Below are 20,000 nucleotides of genomic sequence, written 5' to 3' on the forward strand. Positions count from 1 at the left end.
TTTTTCCCATACATTTTATTTGAATACTTCTAAAAGAAGATATATGCTTTTAAAATTACTTTGAAGAGTATCTTAAAAGCTATCTTATACCCTCTCCATTTCACTAGGCTGCCTTGGCAGAGAGCAGTTTACCTTTGCTAAGTAACCCTGGACTGATCAATAATGCATCCAGTGGCCTCCTGCAGGCAGTCCATGAAGACCTCAATGGTTCCCTGGACCACATCGACAGCAATGGGAACAGCAGTCCGGGCTGCTCACCTCAGCCACACATGTAAGTTGGTAAACAGACTCCCTAAGGGGAAGAAAATGTATTCATATGCTTCTAAAATTTATTTTTTTTTCTAAAGTAAAAAAGTACAAGTTGAAGTGAAGGTAAATTGTATTGTGCTCATAAGATGAAAAAAATGTACCCAAATCAGCTTTAATACATCTTATAGATTCTCTCAAACATCCTGTATTATTGTTCTAGCAGTCCTCCACAAATTCTTACTACTAGTAACATTCTCTGGGCATAGTGTCTAAGATGAATCTATGTCTTATGGGTCATTATCACAGTTTGGTTTGTGTGGTGCAATAAGAATATTCATGATAGAATAAGTTATCATAATTTTTACTACTATTACAGGACTCTAAACCATTTATGAACTGTAGTCAAGACATTGCCCATTTTTATAAACCGTAAAATGCAAAGTTTAACTGTTACCCACAGTTTACATAGAAGCTAGTAAAGTGTAACTTTTTGCCTGTCTTATAAATCAGTGTAATTACATATTCAACTTTAATTACTGGTGCGTCTGTATTGGCAAGGTTTATATGTTATATTTTATGCAAGACTACGGTTCCTATTAATATTTAGCAGCTAACTATATCATTAATTACTCTAAAATCTTTCTCCTACCATCTTTTTAATGGAGCTGAGAGAGTGGAAATATTAAAAATTGATGTATTGTGGATTTCAGAAATGTGTATGACACTTTTAAAAATGCCTGATCTTATTCAATAGTGTCAAGAATATCAGTTTCTTGTTTACTGAAAAGTACTGACCCTGGTAGATCCTGGAATTTCAGGGAAAAATATTAGAATCTGAATAATGAAATGTACACACCATTCAGTGGTCAGGATGAGTTGTAACTTATGTCCATATCTCCTACAATTAAGCATAATATAAGTCTAACTTCAAGTTCGTGATGTAGGATTAGTCCTTTCTCTCACTGATATTTCCTTCCTCTTTGATTTATTTATTTATTTTTGCATTAAATATCTGGTCAAAGACACGAAAGAGAAATACAAAATATGATCTTTTCATGTGACCATTTAATATTGTTTTTGTTGACTTTTTAAAAACATTTTCATTCTATTTGACATATTAATGTCTCTAAGATCATATGCTTAATTGCTCTTTAGCACCTTTACTCTATCACCTTTGTGCAAAACACACTGTGAACCTTAATGTGTTATCAGGTTCCAAACCATTACTTTTCCAAAATGGAAAAATTTGTCTTTTGGAAGTGTCTTTAGATGTATTAAATAATACAAAAGAAGTAATAAAACTCGAAGTAAAAAGAACATGAATATATGCTCTTGAGAGTAGCAGTACTCTAAAGCAAGGGAAGTGAGCAATCAGACAAAAGTTTTTATATCCCTGCTTTATCCTATCAGCCGTGCAGTGGGTAGCTGGAGGCCTTTTACTTTCAGCAGTTCTCCTGAGTATGCTAATGCTCACTCCCTGTACAAAATGCTAAAACAATAAAACTTTAAAGAGCAAACAAGAGTTAGATCCTGTTTTCCTCCTTTAGAAAAAGCCCTATTTCAGAGAAATGAAAGACATTTAAAATAGACATGTGCAGTAACCATGGTGCACCTCCCCTTGCTCCTGTGCAGTAGGCAGAGGTCGTGGCAAACCACATGCAGAAAATAAGTAAAGAAATACTTTCTTTAGGTAATTGTCCAGTGCTAGGAAGATTAAAATAAAAAATTAATGATTTAATAAAATAGTTTATTAAATACTATATTTTAAAACCTGAAATAATAATTGGGCTAAGTTATGGCATTGTTAGATTAGTAGTATTTTTCATTTGGCAATTGCTATTTCAGATTTTTCATTTTATTATTAATTTAATTAAACTTTAATCATGAAATATCTCAGAGAAATAATAGTATGTGTAAAACAATATATAAAAATTGTATATTTAATGCCTGATGTACTGCTGCTCTGGGTTTATAAAATTTAAATGTTCATAGTTAATACATCATACATTTTATGCTTATATGAGTTAGTGTATATGAAAAAATGTTTATTTATATCTTCTGAAGATAAAAAGAAAGGTTTCTTGGCTCATTGGAAATAGATTTCAGAAAAGAAAATTAGAGAGAGCCCAAATCTTGTCTTGGTCTAAGTAACATAAATTAAAATCAAATTCTTAATTAACTTGCAAAATATTGAGTCAACATTCATTCTTTCACTCTGTTTCTGCTATTATCATTAACTTTTTGTATGTTAAGTGTCAAATATTTATGGAACATCAGTTCAGTGTTCTGTATCTTCATCTGTATAGTTTCAAGATGCTTGTACTTAAATAATCTTAAGCCATTTTGTGTGCATTATGAGGCAAAGAAAAAATATTGATCAAATTCTCTGAGTTCAAATTAGTTGCATATAATTAAATACAGTTCAAAAGTACTTTGGAAATTAAACAGAAGTGAAAAACTGTGATGGAACATTTAAATAGCATATATTTATGTCCTGAAATGAAATCATGGTACATGTCTTACAGGATGTTTGTTCTACTGATAGAATTAAAAACATGGTCAATAGTCAGTAGTGATAGTCAATAAATAGTCATAGTCAATACTCTGTTGACTATGGTGGTTTCAGTTCATGGGCTCTGGCGCCAGATTGTCAGCATTCCAGTTCCAGATTCCTAATTTAATAGCTAAATAGAAGTGAGCAAGTTACTTAACCCCTCTTTCCTCAGTTTTCTCAGCTGAAAATGAGGTAAGTAGTAGAACTTACCTCATAAGATTCTTACAGATGAAATGAGTGCCTGGATAATACTAATTGCTCTTTGTGCCCCATGGTCCTGTGTTCCTAGGTGCTGACTTACGTTACTTCTTGTAATATGCCATTGTTACTACAAATGAAACTATAAACAGTACAAACATGTTTTGCGTTTAGTGTTTTAATATCTTTTCATGCAGTCCATAAATTTGTGGTCCGTTTTCTAGGTAATCCCTTTCCTTTCTACCTCCTCTTATAATTCAGGAAGTTAGCAGATTAATAGCAGTGAAACAATATGACAGAGGAATTTATAATAGGGAGCATATTACTCAGAGTCAGTAGATTAATGGATTTTTGAGATAAGAAAATGTTATCCGAAGTTGTAGGCAATGAACAGTTCAAACAGGGAGAACAGTCCTAACCCAGAATCAGAATTCATGATATGTGCCTAGAAAAGAGGGAGAAATAGGTTTTATAGAAATTGAAATGCATAAAGAGAAATAGATTTGAGAATACATGAAGGTGATGCCTGACTATGCACTCACATTTAGTCAGTGACTTAAATATCAAACCATGATGTTTTAGTTAATGAGTTTGTTAATGTTATGAACTTGAGTTTGATACAATGAAAGTTATACAATAAGAAATGTAATCATCTGAAATTGTACTGAAAGAGTCATGACTTAATAGAAGTTATGTATAGTAAGATATTCTGGATATTCTGGAGGAACTGGAAGCAGAAGATTAATACTTGCAGAATAGAGTATCTGGCTTAAGTATAAGACTTGAAGTGGAAAACAGTTGAAACAAGAAGTGCTATGAAAAGAAATGCCAACTAAATAACTGACTTAAAGCTGGGGATAAAGAGGAAAATGAGGGAAAATCATAGCCACTCTAAAAGCCCACAAAGAAACAGAGGACACACCAAGGAGAGGCTCAAAGAGGGAAAATAATGGGTTCAGAATTTTAACTGTGGAATCAAAGTACTTAAATATTCTTAGGTCTTAATATTCAACTCCATTATAGTAAAATTCCACGTGGTTGAAAATGGACGTATACACCTGAGTTTGGTAGGAAAGATGTTATGAAGAATTAGGAACATTGAATCAAAGAGAACTAGTGCTTTTTATAAATTACTTTTGCAGAGCACGAGACTCTAGATTATCATCCAGATTTTACACTATATTTTAATACTTGCCTTTCATTTCAGTTTTTGCTTTTACAGAGCCCTGAATGAAAGCTTTTGCTAAGCTTGTGAATTTACTTTGTTGTATACTATTTGCCTTTCTTCCTTTTTTTTTTTTTTATCTGCCTCTCCTCCACTTTTTTCTGTGTAAACTCCACCTTTTCTTACTATACTGGTCCTACTTCCAAAGAGGCTTTCAGAGTAATTTTTCTGTCAGGACCTGTACTTTGCTCCACAATTCCAGGAGACTTACTTGTTCCTTACACCATTATTTGGAATTAACACGTGTGTGTCTTGGCAAACAAGAATTCATCCATACCTGCATGCTCATTTTGCGGACATCCATAACTTAATGGTGTGTCCCTTAAGAACAGACAATGTTTTGGGCACACTATATTATATGAAAGCCCTAACACATTCTAGTATACTGAGTAAGCGTTCAATAAAGGTATGATACTGAATATGAAGAATCAAATTGGAGATGACAGTTAATTAGAAAGATTTTGAATTCACATAGTAAAGACCCACAAGAATAAAATCCATGATTCTCCCAGAATTCTGAAAAAGGAAGAACAAGGGAGATTTTTAGGAAAAACAACTAAACATAACGTCTGTCTCTTTTTAATTTTTTTTTATTTGTTCTTTTTAGTTGTATATGACTGTGAATGTATTTTGACATACATACATGGAATATAACTTTCCATTTTAGTGGTTGTGTATGATATGGTCGTTTATTCATATATGAACACAGGGATATTATGTTCGATTCATTCTACTGTCTTTCGTATTCCCATTCCCCTCCCTCATAATGTTCTTCTTTATGAGAGACTAAGATATTTTTCTAGACATTGATACAATATGATTTTAAGTTTCAGTTTTAATTATTTAATTAATATGCATTCTGTAATTGTTCAAATTTATGTGAATAGGACTTAGCAGGTCCTCTGACTTCAGTTGTGATTATCCTACCAGACGTTGTTAAATTTTATCTATTTCATTTAAAATGAATTAAAAGAAAAAAAAGTTATTGAAATCTTTCAATACAAATGTCAGTTGAATGTTTAAGAGGATTTTAGGAAAAAGTTGGAAAGGGTAAATCCAGGTGGCATTGTATACATAGTAGTTTTTGAAACTTGTTTGACTCTTCAATCAGCTACTTGATGCTTCAAAATGAATACCTGATTTTTTTTTTAATCTTTATTTTCTGCTTCTCCTCAGAGTTGCAAAATTATTCATTTGTCTAAACTAAAGGAAACTTCTTTTAAGAATCTGAGCTGAGTATCATTGTAATTTACAACACTCCTCCCACTTGTACCTCTACACCTGTTATTCCCTATTGTCCATTTTTTTTCAGAGTTCCTAAGAATAAGGATTAAAATTTCTTTCATTTTTCCTATTTTATGTAGACATTTACTTCTTTAAAAAGTATTTAAAGTTAGAATCCATGTTGTGTTTAGGTGGATATAATTTAAACTTATTTTCTTCTCCCATGTGTTAAGTGGGTGAAAATAGGAGAAAACATTTGGACTAGACCTGCAAAGTGAAGTCACACTAAAACAATCAGTCCAGTCCCTTGCTCCTTCCTAATCTGAGGTTAAAAAGAGGAGTTTAATGATAAACCCACCATCTTCAGCTCAGCTCTGTTTCTTTTTATGAAGCAATGGTTTCTCCTCACTCTCAGTAAGTTGGCTCAGGTTTGCCTTCTTACATCGCTTGTAAAATGTTAAATGAGATTCTCATTTTATATTTCCAAATTTTGTTTCTAGAGATCAAAATGAATGTTCTTCCAAGCTGGTTTTGTATTGAGGCCTTTGCGCACAGAGCCTCCCATTGGCATGCTGTCCTCCTTCTGATTATTAGAGTCTCCTACTGTTGAGCTTTTAGATCGTCTCTTATGTGTCATTCCCTAAGCCTCCATGTCATTTCAGAGTTCTACTTGCTAAATATTCTATATGAGTTACAAGTGATGATTATTTTTTTCTTATTATTAAGGCAAATAGTTAAAGTCTGAGTTGATGATCTTCTATAGAGAATGTTATGATGCTGTGTGTAAGAGTAGAAGGTAAATTTGTTGGGTCCTTAGAAGCCAAATCTTTAGGGTAAGGAAATAAAAGGCATCATAGAAAAGGAGCAGTGTAGTACTTTTTCAGTATTGCAATCGAGATAATATCTATCATCGATCTGATCAGTGTGTTGAAGGCATGTTCTACAGGCCCACAAACTTTCTGTATACCACATGTCCCAGGCATCATGGCAATATCCTTTGCTTCTTGAGTGTCTCAGTAGCAAAGTAATTCCAAAATTATGCTTTAACCTCTCTGGTCAATAATAGTCTGCCCCCAAAGGCAGCTAAAAGTGACTATGAGACTCTATTTTTGTAAAATAGGACTGAAAATCTAAACTGTGAATTGTCATAAAACATAGTGAAAATAAAATATAATATTACCTTTCTTGCTTCTAGTCTCATTGACTGCCTTAAAATTTAAATTGCTGTTTGCAGGCACATGTAGAATTTGCAGATCCTACACCTTTGGTTGGTGATATTTTATATAAAATCCCTACAGATCTTAGATCTCTCTCTGTGGACAAAAGCATTAGAAATTGGTGTGGCTCTGTATTTCAGAGGAAAGCAGTTGAAAGTGACTGACAACTTGAGCAAGTGGAATGCTCTCTCTCTTATTGTTTTCATTCCTGTTAAGCCTGTACTATTTTTGCTGATGTTTTGGATCATTATGTGGCGTTATGAAGTTCTAAACATAAAAGCAGTCTTTGGCCTCACATATGTTGTCACAGATTTTCTCATTAACACTTTTCCAGTTACCTTTAATTTCTTTTTTTTTCTCCCCCTAACCTTTCTGGGCCTTTTATAATTTTTCTTCTGATTTAATTCCATTTTTATTTAATCTCTAAACTTTTTCATTAACTTTGCTAGTTAGCTTTGAGATCGCTTTGCAAAGTGATTGTACAGAGCTTACGATGATGCTAGCTCTTTATCGTCTCGTCCCTTTTTTAAAGTGCTACAAGTGTGGATCAGTAGCTGCTGTTCTTTTTTACATTATTCCAGTCCCCATATGTGGCACTTACAACTCATTCTAGTTCCTCTTAATAAAAAGATCCTCCCAGAGGTACAGTACCTTCAGCTAAAATGTGTTATATCCCCACCGTGCCAATTGTAGAAATTTGTGGGTTCCTATAGGGTTTTGAAGGATTTTTATAGAACTATACAGATGCTATGTGACATCCGTGGTGTGAAATCCCACAATTTAGGCAAAGTGTGTCAGAAAACTTTAGCTGACAGTATTGTAGCTCACTGCTTCTGTTTTATATCTAAAGAAGCTACTTTGTTAGAACATACATCTTCATTTACACTGACATTAGTTGAGCCTTAGAAATTTCCTTCCTCTGAGGGTCAAAGCATAGTTTGACTAAATTGTTAAAGAATGAATATTGTATTCATTTTTCTACTTCTGTGGATATTTTACATATGCATATGGAATTTTGACTTCAGCTTTTGAGACAGGGCTTGAGAAGTGGACATATATTTGACAACTTTGGCAGGATTTCAAGTTTACCATTCATTATACTTGAACATTTTGACACCAGTAAACACAGTAAGCACAGGATTTGTAAGTATTCCATAAGTAGCTTCTATCATTAGGATATAATTAATTTACCTAAGCATTAGTATAATTTATATAGGCAACAGATGATCAACTAGCTTAACATAACTTGTGAAAATTTACATTCTTTACTTTAGTCTTCATCTTTGAAGACCAAAAATGGAGTGATATCCCCAAGACACTTAAACGCATAAGATTAGGAATCATGGGTCACACAATATTATCTTACTACAGATAAAATTATGCTTGCAAAAGTGAATCTAAGACCACTTTTGTTAATTAGCAAACCAGAGAAGGGGATAATGCACTAGATTTAGATTAACAGGTATATATTGTTTTTACTTCCAACTCCATTCTCATATTTAGAACTGAGTTAACCAGGCATAGTTCAGGAGAAAACTACAATTTGAATCAATCCTGTGATTTCATCTGAGCAAAGTAATCCAACAGAAGAGCCAGTCTCAGAGTTAGAAAGACGTAGTGACATGAACCATACATAACTGGTAGAAAACAGTCTCTATAAAGATATCCCACGAGAGAGCTTCACCAAGAGCCAGCTGTGAGTGGGCAGTGTCTAACTGGGGCAGGGTGGTAAGAATAGATGAGCCACATCCGAGAGGGATAGGTGTAGCATAGAGACCAACTTAGGACATTGAGAGGAAGATCTTCAAGTTGTCAAACAGAATTAGACAGACACTGGGACATATACCCATCCCATTACTGACTGAAACTTGGTCCAAAGAACAAGGCAGAAACACAATGAGGCAGAATATGGAATGGTACCAATTGTACTAAGTGAACAATAAGCTTGAGTCTGAGATTGTGAGCAATACATTTGCACTCATTAATGATCAAAGTAGTTGCATTTTTGTTTTTAATCCATTATAGCTGTTTTGGTCACAGCTATCAATTTTATAAACTCCAAAAGTATGGTAAATTTTAAAGAATTTTCTTGTGTTTTAATCTTTTTTAATTGATGCTGCAGCAAAACTGTCTGAAATCATTTGGCAGTAAACTCTTAAATCGTGTAAAATCCAATTGTTAAACAGTGTTGCATAAATTTGAATAAATTTCAATATAATGTTGAAAGCAAGTTCAGGAAGTTAGAAAAATTTTGTTATAGATTATATGCATGCAATTACAAAATGATGTTATATAACCTTAACCCACATTTATGTTATATTTCTTAGAATTTTTATCAACTTTAAGTGAAATTTTGAAACTCTACTTCAGAGTCCAATCTATAAGATGTTAGAATTATAAACTGTATCATTAAGAATGAAATATGAGTTGGGCATGGTGACACATGCCTGTAATCTCAGCAGCTCCAGAGGCTGAGATAGGAGGACAGGGAGTTCAAAGTCAGCCTTAGCAAAAGTGAGGTGCTAAGCAACTCAGTGAGACCGTGTCTCTAAACAAAATTCAAAATAGGGCTGGGGATGTGGTTCTGTGTGTGAGTGCCCCTGAGTTTAATCCCCAGTAGACCCCCCACTCCAAAAATATATGAAATATGGGCCAAATTTAGTGGCTCATGCCTGTAATCCCAAGTACTCTGAGAATGTTGAGGCAGGAGGATCACAAATTCATGGCTAGCCTGGGAAGCTTAGTGAGAACAAGTCTTAAAAAATAAAATGAAATAAAGTAAAATAAAATAAAGAACTCTGCAGATGTGACTCAGTGGTATAACCTCATGTGTTCAATCACTAGTATTGCAAAAAACAAGAATGGCAATATTAATTAGAAAGGAAAGGGAAGTTTTTGTTATAAGTATGTGAAAATAATATCCCTTTGCAATCAAAAACTAAATGGCTGCACTTTTTTTTTTTTTGAAAAAAAAGCTAGAATATAGGAGAATAAGATTTACTAAATATAATAGGATTGATGTTGCATCCTGGCTTTAAAGTGAAAATTAAAATTTATTTTTCTGTGTATTTCTAGCCAGGGAGAAAAGGTATGGGGAATTTAGTAGGGCATTTTCTACTGCTACCCTGGAAAAAGCAAACCACACATGCACAGATGGAGTAAGGTATTGTCCGCTCACTCCAAGATGTGAACCATCTTTTCATGGTTCCCCATTTCTTCAAGAAGGAGTATTTTCCTTTTCATCAAAGGATAAGAGGAAGAATTTTGTTTCTGTAGAACTGGAATGAAGATCCTGACCACCGTCCTGGTGGTAGCAGTTCTGTTATATTCATTCAGCTTAGCACGAAGATCAATGCATCCAACACCAGCATTTTTGTGTCGGATGTATTTTAATCTGCAAAAGAGTGAAAGAACTTGAGAGATAAGAATGTGGGGAAAACTTGAACTATGTTAATATGGATCTAGTTGATAAAATGAACACTAGTTTTTCATTCCTGGCTGTTTATAATTATATCTTTATTCGATTCTAAAAAGAATTAAATATTTCCCCCATATGCTTAAATTTATACTGTAAAATCTAAATTTTAGTAGGAAACTCTCTCATTTCACCAGAATAAAATCTTAAATAGCATGATATAATTTCTTCAAAACCTTTTAAATACCTTAAATTATTCACATTAGCCTAAGATCAGTTCTCATTTAAAAAAAAAATAACAAAATGTTTTCTTTTGAAAGTTAGCTTTTCCATTTAAAACCTTAATGTCACTATTATTATTAGCTTACTTCTGTGATGTGTTAAGTAAACTAAAATCTTCCTAAACAGAAGAACAAAATTTTCCTCTAGAAAATACATAGGTTTTAAGAAACACAAATTGTTTCTCATTTTATCCTGACTTCATACAAATGGGGGATAACTATAAACTTGCCATTTTTATGAATTTACCATCAAATTTTAAATATAATTATATAACTTCCTTTTAGTTTATAAAAGGAAATGAGTGAAATTGAATATCTACAATCTCCATTTTTCATATGATCTTTAAATGATGAACGTCAATTATTTTTACCAATTCTCCTATGAAACTTCATCTTAAAAAAACAAACAAACAAAAAAAACCCACTTAAACTGCTTTTTCTCTTTGCCATGATTATGTCTTCCAAGGTATCAGTGACTAGCAGTTATTTATGCAAAGGAAACAGAATGACAGCTGAGATTCATGAAAATAAATCTTTCTATCCTAAAGAATTCTGTGCTCGTATTCTGGAATTCTTTTTATATTTTCAAAACAATACTTATGGAGTAAACATGAGGGTTTTGCCATTGAACAAATAGAAGTAATTGAATGGAACTATATTCAAATGTATATGAAATTGAGACTCAAAATGTTCATAATATACATTGATTATTTTAAATGCTTAGATGACAATAGTTATTATCATTCAACAGCCTGGTGCCAAGTACTAAATTAAAAATGTGGATAGTTAATTAAAAGAAAATCTCATCTTGTCCTGGAATTTCCTTTTAACTATAAAAATGTTGATATAATTTTGTGAAATAGTGAAGACCTATGAAAATCAATGAAAGCATATGCCCATAGCAATACTCAGTCTATTTTGATATTTTGAAATAATATGATATAAATAAGAGAAAAAGGAGAATTTGTATGACTATGAGCATTTTGTTTTGGACTTCATATACACAGTGCAAGTTAAAGGTAAAAAATACAAACTAAACTTAGTAGATGTAAGGATCAAGACAATTTAAAATCAAGTAAAAAATTCTATGTAGTAAACTGGGTGGGCAATAAAATATGTGGTTTACAGCTTACATGTACTTCACTACATTCAGTAACTTTCTTGGAGTACCATATGCATAAATTCATTTTACTGGATTCAGATTGCTGAATTGGGACAAATAACATCCAGACAGCTTTTGTAATAATATTAAGGCATCAGAGCCCTAATGCTGTTTTCAAGTATACCATTTTGAGTATTGAGGAATAGCATATTTTATAACAGTGATCTGTAGTTGCTGATAGAAGTATGTTCTATCCTTCTGGTGTGCTAGGAAGAGGAAAAGGTTAGAAATTATCTGTGTAGGAATTTTAAATAGATGTATGATATTTCTTTATAAAAAAGAGGTTTATTGCTATTTTAAGAGGTATACTATGTTAAATGTTCTGTAAATGTCCTCAAATAAATAGAATTATATGAAGAAAGGGTATAAGGTTTTATGAGTGAACCACATAAAAGCATTCCTACTGTAAGCTAACATTTAGTTTTGACTTGTCTTTGATAAAACTAACTTTACATTGCTTGAAATTGCCCATATTGTAGACATGGTCCATAAATTATAAGTTTTTATTTATAGCATTTGTTGACATTTGTCATAAAATTAAAGACTTGAAATTTTTATCATTAGTTTTATAGTATTCTCCATGCCCCTTCCCCCCAAGTCCTGGGGATTGAACCCAGTAGTTTGCACATATTAGGTAAGTATTCTGCCACTGAGTTACATCCTGAGCCCTAGCTTCATTGTATTAATAAACATCACATTTCTAAATAGGCCTGATCAAATTTGCATTGTACCATTGAGTTCCCCATAAATGATGACAATATATAAATATTTTATTTTATTTTATTTATTTTTTATTGCAGTGCCAGAGATTGAATCCAGAGTCTTATGCAAATATAAATATTTTAATCCTCATATTTGGTAATATCTAAGTAAGAAAAGAGGAGAACACACTGTTGCCATTCTATAATCTAATATCTATTGACTTATATGTATTTTGTTCATCTCTGTTTGGGAAAACTTTTTTTATAATATTTTCTTATTCCAAAGAAAAAGAGCAATAGTTTTTATAGGACCTTTTATTTAGTCTTAAGTAAGGAGAAAGTGGATACAATTTACATTACTTCAGGGGATTTACTGTGTGACCACAATCTAAAAAGATAAACTTTCCCGTTGTAATTCGACACTTTGCTTTAGGGTGCAGGCAGACATTAACATTTCTTCTGCCTTCATTGATGCCTTAGGTCCTTATAAATTTCACAACAAAAGAAGCAACACATTTCTTGAGGCAATAAATCAGTGTATTAATGTAGCTAGTCCTCTGCAGTTTGGGCAGAGGACTAGCTACATTACAGTACATACTGTTACTGAGGATGGCAATAAATAAAACTGAAAGATTAACTGGAATATAAATTTCAACAGTCATTTGTTGAATAAACATATATAGAGAACCTACTATGTGCAACATACTCTACTAGATACCATGGTAGATGATCTGTACATATACAGAGGTTATAATCTCATAGAGGGATAAATACATGGTAATGGTAGAAACCAAACCAAAGGGGTGCAAAGAGTTGCAAACAGATAGCAAAGTCAAAAATGTAAGTGTGCACATGCACACAGGGAATCAAAACAATTTCATGAAGGGTATGACTTTTGGGAAGGCTGAATATGAAACAATTTTTAATTGAACTTCATGAAATTACTGATATTTGATATTGTTTTTTTGCCCATAAAAACAGAAAATCTTAAGTGTTTCAACCTAGTACAAGGCAGAGACGAGGAAAGAGAAGACGGAGTGAGAGGATATGAGCCAAGGTGACAAAAGCAGGATCTCATTCAGAAGCATTCAGACAAGAGCTAATAGCTCCTAGAGAGGAATTCCTGCAGGAGGAGATTGTGTGGGAGTTTGGAAACCACATATTGAAGTTGATTAATCTTCAAATTAATGTTGTAGAAGAACGTCTAAAAACTTCACCATTTATTTAGAAATGCTTAGCAAGACTCAAGGGTGTATGTTACCTACTTTGAAAAAGCTTACTTCTTACCAAGCCCTGGTGTGTTATTGCACAGCAGGGTGATTATAGATAATGATAACATACTGTATATTTCAAAAAGCTGAAAGAAAGGATTTTGAATGTGTTCACCATAAAGAAATGATAAATGAGCAGATAGACATGTTTAACCTGTTTTAAATGTTACACAATGTATGCATGTATTGGAACATCACGTTATTCCATAAATACATAATTGTATGTCTTTATCAGTTAAAATATATTTAACTTTAATCTTAAAAAATTAAAAAATGAAATAAAAAGGCTTACTTCTCTTTTGTTAGTCTTCTCTGGAAATGGATGTTTTGTTTTGTTTTTTTTTTTAGAAAATAGCAGCACTTTTAGATCCCTTTCTCTGAATTGTGTTTTAAAATATATTTTTCTTTAAAATGACAGAGGAACACAGGCTAAAAATTACAAGTAAATAAAATTTCCAGAGACCAATTATCAATATTCTTTTGATTGTCACCACTACTAGTATCTGGTGAAATTCATTTTCAGTATCTTCCTATCTTCACTTCCTAATATACAAGCTTTCTAATATTTGCTCCGCTATCTCCTTGAATGATTAAAGATAACAAATATGAAAATTGATCAAAATTGCTTAAGAGTTCTGAAAAATCATGAAGTTTTAAATTTCATTATTTTTGATCTGGATATAGGACCTCCTGTCTCCTTGAATATAAAAAGGAAGTATTTCACGTGCATATAAATTTAAGAGCAGTAAATTGAAGAGCCTTTTACTCCTCAGCCTCTATCTAACTTCTCCCTTCTCCCACATTTCTACTCCTGCTGCCTGGCGCAGCCTTCATTACCTTGCTGTGCTTTCTAGTACCCTCCCAAACACTTTCACTTTTTTTCACTTTTCCACGCTTGGTTTTTACACTTTGCAAAATAATCCTCTTGCATCTTCTGTCTTTTCATTCCCCAGTTCAGAAGCTATCGATAGCCCTTCAGCTGAAAGAGAATAAATGTATACTTGGTAAAATGCAGCTCACCACTGTTCATCGGCTGACTTTGTTTCCCTTCACTTTTGTTGTTGTTGTTGCTTACCAAACTTCTTTCCCCTTGACCCCCATGCACTCTCAGGGTTCCCAAAACACATCTAAGAGTTGCCACTTCTCCCATTTCCACTCAAAATGTCCTTTCTCTCCTGTAGTGAAGATTTCCTGCATTTACAAGCTTACCTGAGTAGCACCTCCCTCCATACAACATTTGTGAACCACAGAGTCAGAATTTATCTCCCCTTTCCACTTTCTCTACTACGGCATCAGTCTGTTTGTCTTGTATCAGAGTCACTTGTGTGTACGTTTTCCCCTATTACATTAAAAACTGTAAGAACAGGAACCATTGTCCATATTTGCCCTCACCCAGTGATTTTCACATCCTGTCTATTGGATAGGATGGAATTATTTTTTTTTCCTTTCACTTCTAACAAAAAGTAACTTTTATCTTTATAGGAGTACTTCCATTTCAGTTACTGACTTCGTACTTCTGTCGGGAGATAATAACAGACATTATGTCTCCATCACTAAATGCGTCTTTTCCTACAATCATTTAGAGAAGTTCAAAGCATCTTTCTAATTGTCCCAAATATAAATTATATCAGATTAGGAGGTGGCTATGCACCTTTGAGCAGGAAGCATAAATTATTTCTTTTCTCAAGTAAATAGGTCACACAAAAAAGGAATAGAAAAGGATTAGAAGTTGAATTTAAAGTTTCCTTGTTCATGGACATAATCATTTTTAGAGCATTCACAATGAATTACTGTATTCCATTTTGAAGAAATATCCGTGATTTACTGAAATGTATAAAGTAATTTTAAAAGAAAAATTGAACACTGATATTCACTTAAAGAAATGTGACATATTTACCAGGTTTGAAAGAACTACTGAAGTTGTCACTGAGGTAGATCTATTTATCTTCCACCTGTGCCTGTCTGTGCAGTGTGTCCTCTTGTGAAGTCTGTGCTCTCATCTGTCATGATAAAAATACCTGGCATACAGTATGTGCCCAGTAAATAAATAAGTGGCTGGGGAGATCATCTAGTCCAGAACCGTCACACTCCTGCCTTGAGATAAATAAAGATAGGCTTACTTAAGGTTCTTTATTCAAAAATGTCAAAGATAAGACAGTAAAAATCCATTAATCCAATTAGTTCTTTTCTATGTATTAAGTTTTTTTTTTCTTTCTTTCTTTTAAGTCTTTAAACTGAGTCATTCAAATGTTATCATCCAATTTCATTCCTGAAACAACTAATTCTATTTGTTGGAGGCAGCTGTTGCTTTGTTTACTATTAAGGGCTCCAACAAGTTTAGTGGGCAGACCCCTCTGTCCTGAAGCTGAAGGCAGTAGTGCAGAATTTCCACATCAGCAGGGAAATGACATGATGAGTGTCTGCACCGTCCACAGAGAGATGTGTCCACCTAAAGTTGCTATTGCCTGCCTTTTAGGAATTCCACTAGGATAATACATGTATTTTAATGCTGTTGTAGCATTGAGATTCTTAGAGACAAATAACCTCTCCCAGTGGTTAACTCCTCCTCTATCATTTAATTGCTACTTCTCCTAAGACACTTATAGCTGGCAAAATTGTTGTTTACTGAGCACTTATATCTCCCGTACTAAACTAAAAGTTCTCTGGTAGTATTAAAAATTCAAGGTATTTTTGTATAAGAGATACTTTTTAGTAAAAAGTAAATAACATTTTTTTTTTGTAAAATTGATGATTGGTAGAGAAGATAGTGGTAATATGTTATTATTTTTTCTTGTCAAAATGAGATCAATGCTTTACTTTTTACCTCATTTTTTTTGCATTGATGCTTTTTTTACATCATTGGATTGATGTATTTTACATTGATTTTCTTAACAAATGTGTATTATCAGAACTTCATAAGCCCTGATACACATAATAAATATGATGCAACCTTGGGCCATTCAGTGCATGTATGTTAATGATTTTAAAGACAAGCTATTGATGAGGCCCCAGATGGATGACCCAGGAGAATAAATGTGGACATTCTGTATACAAAGACTTTCAGTGATGGCCCTTCCACTTTGAAATTTACTTTCTGTGTGACTTTAAAATTATTTGAGAAATGACCTGAGCTTTTGGCTTAGTGTTTTAGTAATCAGGCATGTGCTGATAAATAATCCCTTTATCAATAGTAATATGTTGTGTTATTTTGTTTCTTTTATTACTATTACCTTAAATATTCTTTTAAGGAGATCTAGCTAAGTCTTACTTTATGCTAACACATAATATCTGTGGTGTGGCACATAGTCTTTGTTTTGACTTTTCTGATGATAAAATCTCATTTTGGGGAGAGGGACTAAAATACTTTAGAGCAACCTAAGTTGTTCATACACTGTTTCAAAATTTATTCACGTATTTATACCACATCTTATTCCACAGAAGATATGAGCTTATAATTATATTACTATATAATTATATCATTGTGTGAGGTTATAAACGATCACGTATGACACAGGCACTATAATTGTTGTGTGTGTTTATGATCTTTTATCCCTCATCACAGTTGTGGAAGGTAGATTTTTTTTTTTTACCATGCTCTATGAATAAAGAAATGGGGAACAGAGAGGTAAATAAGCTTACCAAGATTGCACAGCTAGTAGGAAAAGAGTCCAGAGCTTCAAACCCAAGCATTTCATCCTCAAAACCCACTGTGTCTTAAATGTTATATTCTTAACTGCTTAACCACTGCTTCATGACTAAAGATTATTAATGAGGTAACCAAATATTCAGGATTACTTTTTGCTACACTTACAAGTTAATCAAAATACTAACTACATAAAATTTATTGTGCTAAATTATACTGTTATCATTAAAAACCTTTTGATAATTCTGAGAAGAGGATCTACATAATGAAGAATTGGTGAGCCTGGAAGAGAGAGAGTCTATTTAGAGCCTGGAAGAGAGGGAGTCTATTTAAGGCAATTCTTTTATTTTGTTAAAACTGATAGGGATTTTTCTATGATGGGAGCATTTTTTTTTTCCTAGCAGAAAACATGATTACCCTGTAGTGATAATAATGCATGGTATCTTGAAGAATTTGGAAAAAAATGACACTATAGACAATGTTTTCTTAAGGAATTAATTACATGACTATCAAATCCTGTATTGGGGGCAAGAAGAGAAAGACATTGCTAATTGTCAAAAAAGAGACTAATTCTCTATTCACCCTGTAATCCACAAAAGATCTGCAGTTTCACTGTATTCCATTTCTTCTAAATTGGCATATAATATGCAAATTAAAACATGGAACACTTTGAGTCCCTCAAGTGAGAGAACTGATAATATGAAATGATAACACACTAATAGCATGAGAAAATCATAATAAAATTATATGTTTGTTGAAAAGAAAGTCACCAATCAATAAGATAGATACTGTAACTTTTTTAAAAAAATATTTTTTAGTTGTTGATGGACCTTTATTTTATTTATTTGTATGTGGTGCTGAGAATCGAACCCAGTGCCTCATGCATGCTAGGCAAGCTCGCTAACACTGAGCTACAACCCCACCCCCGATACTGTTACTTCTAAGAAGTTTTATTCTCTGCAATTCTCAACTCTCTCTTGTGACTTTCTGTTTCTTTTTAGACATCATATTGGTGGTCAGATCTTTTAACTATTGAGCATTGGTAATTGTTGACTTTGGTTTAGTTTATTTTAGTAGCTGTAAGGGAAAATGTTTGCTTGCCCCCTTTCATCTATGATATCTTCTTCACCGATTCTGAATGGAGAGTACTACAAGAATACTAAATTCTGGGGAGAAATTTTCTCTTTTAGAGTTAGTACAATTGAGGCTCTAAATGACTTGATGGTACATAATATATGCAGTCAACCTGAATTGACTGCTTGCTGTACGTGGAGGTGTCCTGAATTGTAAAGGTCATAATCTAGTCAGCACAACAGGATGCACCTACCAGAGGAAAAGCTGAGTGAGGAAAGTACAGCAGTGTGGGACAGAAGGCACAGCAAGGTTGCAGGAAGTGCTCTGAGGCCAGCACCTGTGCACATCCAGGCTTTGCCTACCTTCAGACACTTGGAGCGTCACTAGTTTTCTGATCTGCAAAACAGGAATGTGGAATAAAAGTCTTTATCTTTGAGACATTTTTAGGATTCAAAGTTTCTGTTGTTTTGAGTCCAGAATGATCAGTAAAAAAATGCACTAGAGGTTCCAAGTAGAAGATCAGAACAAGTTGGGCAGGTCAAAGTGTTTGGGAGTCAGTATTTATGAATTGGCCCTAAATAGTAGATAGAGTGTGAATATGTAGGATAGAGGGTAGCGGGAAATGCTGAGGCCTGTATGTATATATGTGCAGAGTCAATAGCGGAAACACCAAGTCAGCATGAAAAATGGTTTGTAATAGGAATTGAGCACAATGTTTTGAGGATGATGATTTGAGTCTGGAATGGAAGTTATTATTCAGAAATACTGTTGTGCATAGGTGAGTCAAGGCCAGGAATTGAGAGTGGCTGAAGTGTATTGTCTTAATTCTGTCTCAATCCCCTAAGTCTACCATATTTTAGTACTGGGCATGAAATAAGATGAAATGAAGCCCTTGCATATTAAAATTTCCTGAGAATACAGCGGAACATACCCTTATAGTTATCCTTTTAGAAAAATTGTTCTCTAGATGCTTTTGTTTTCACAGTACACCTCACTTTTATTCCTCTTTATTATGAACTTGAAACTTTCCTACAAGGTTCTTTATCACAATAAAACTCAGAAACGTAAACTGAGAAAAACCAGATAAACATGATATTACATATGGAGGTAGAACAGGAGATTATGAAACAGAATAGAGGGACTGCGTAAGTTCTTTCAAAGTTTTAATGGTACTAAGACACACAGACCACTGCATAAGAGGTCAAATCTTTAGCTAGAATTAAAGGATGCCCCAAATCATGTAAAGTGGCTTGAGAGCCACCCACTAGAACTGTGCTCAACATCTATGTATACATCTTAACAGTTGCTCAATATCTGTTTAGAAATATTCAGCTATTTAATTTTAAAAGTTTTAAATATTCACAGGTCATTCGTGAGACTTACTTAGAAAAAGGTAATGTTATATTAACCTTAGGAGTTTATTCTAATTATTTCCAGTACTTAGAGTTTAGCCTTCACTAAAATGTTCTGAATTCCAAATTGAACTGAGAAAATCTAAAATTATCAATTCAACTTATAACTATTATTAAATCAAAATGTCATTTTTTATAAAAGTCATTAAATGAATATGAACTTTCTCAAGTAATCTCATTAGAACATTTCATTTGTATATTTTAGAGGGTACTTTGGGAATATTAACATTGGATTTAATAAATGTTTAAAATTCTAGACATGACTACATGATACTGTAATAACTATTTGGCTCATCAGTCCTTTTACTCAAAGTATTGGCTGGTTCAGTGAAACATTTAGTCAAAGTGGTTTTTGAGTTCAGCCAGTAATTTTT

The 20,000-nt window shown here is 33.2% G+C and overlaps 1 protein-coding gene across 13 annotated transcripts in view; it reads left to right on the top strand.

The window, feature by feature from the left end:
- Foxp2 (forkhead box P2) overlaps window positions 1-20,000 on the top strand; it is a 546,252-nt gene that overhangs the window by 520,355 nt on the left and 5,897 nt on the right. For 12 of the 13 annotated variants that reach the window (XM_048786006.1, XM_048786005.1, XM_048786008.1 and 9 more), the window contains one exon: window positions 108-271. In XM_048786006.1, the coding sequence (XP_048641963.1) occupies window positions 108-271 (164 nt within the window). Of the gene's footprint in view, window positions 1-107; window positions 272-13,207; window positions 13,775-20,000 lie in introns of those variants that run through there. The other variant, XM_048786014.1, reaches the window with a different exon arrangement.

The sequence above is a fragment of the Marmota marmota genome, unplaced genomic scaffold (assembly GCF_001458135.2).
Source record: "Marmota marmota marmota unplaced genomic scaffold, marMar, whole genome shotgun sequence".
Lineage (NCBI taxonomy): Eukaryota > Metazoa > Chordata > Mammalia > Rodentia > Sciuridae > Marmota > Marmota marmota.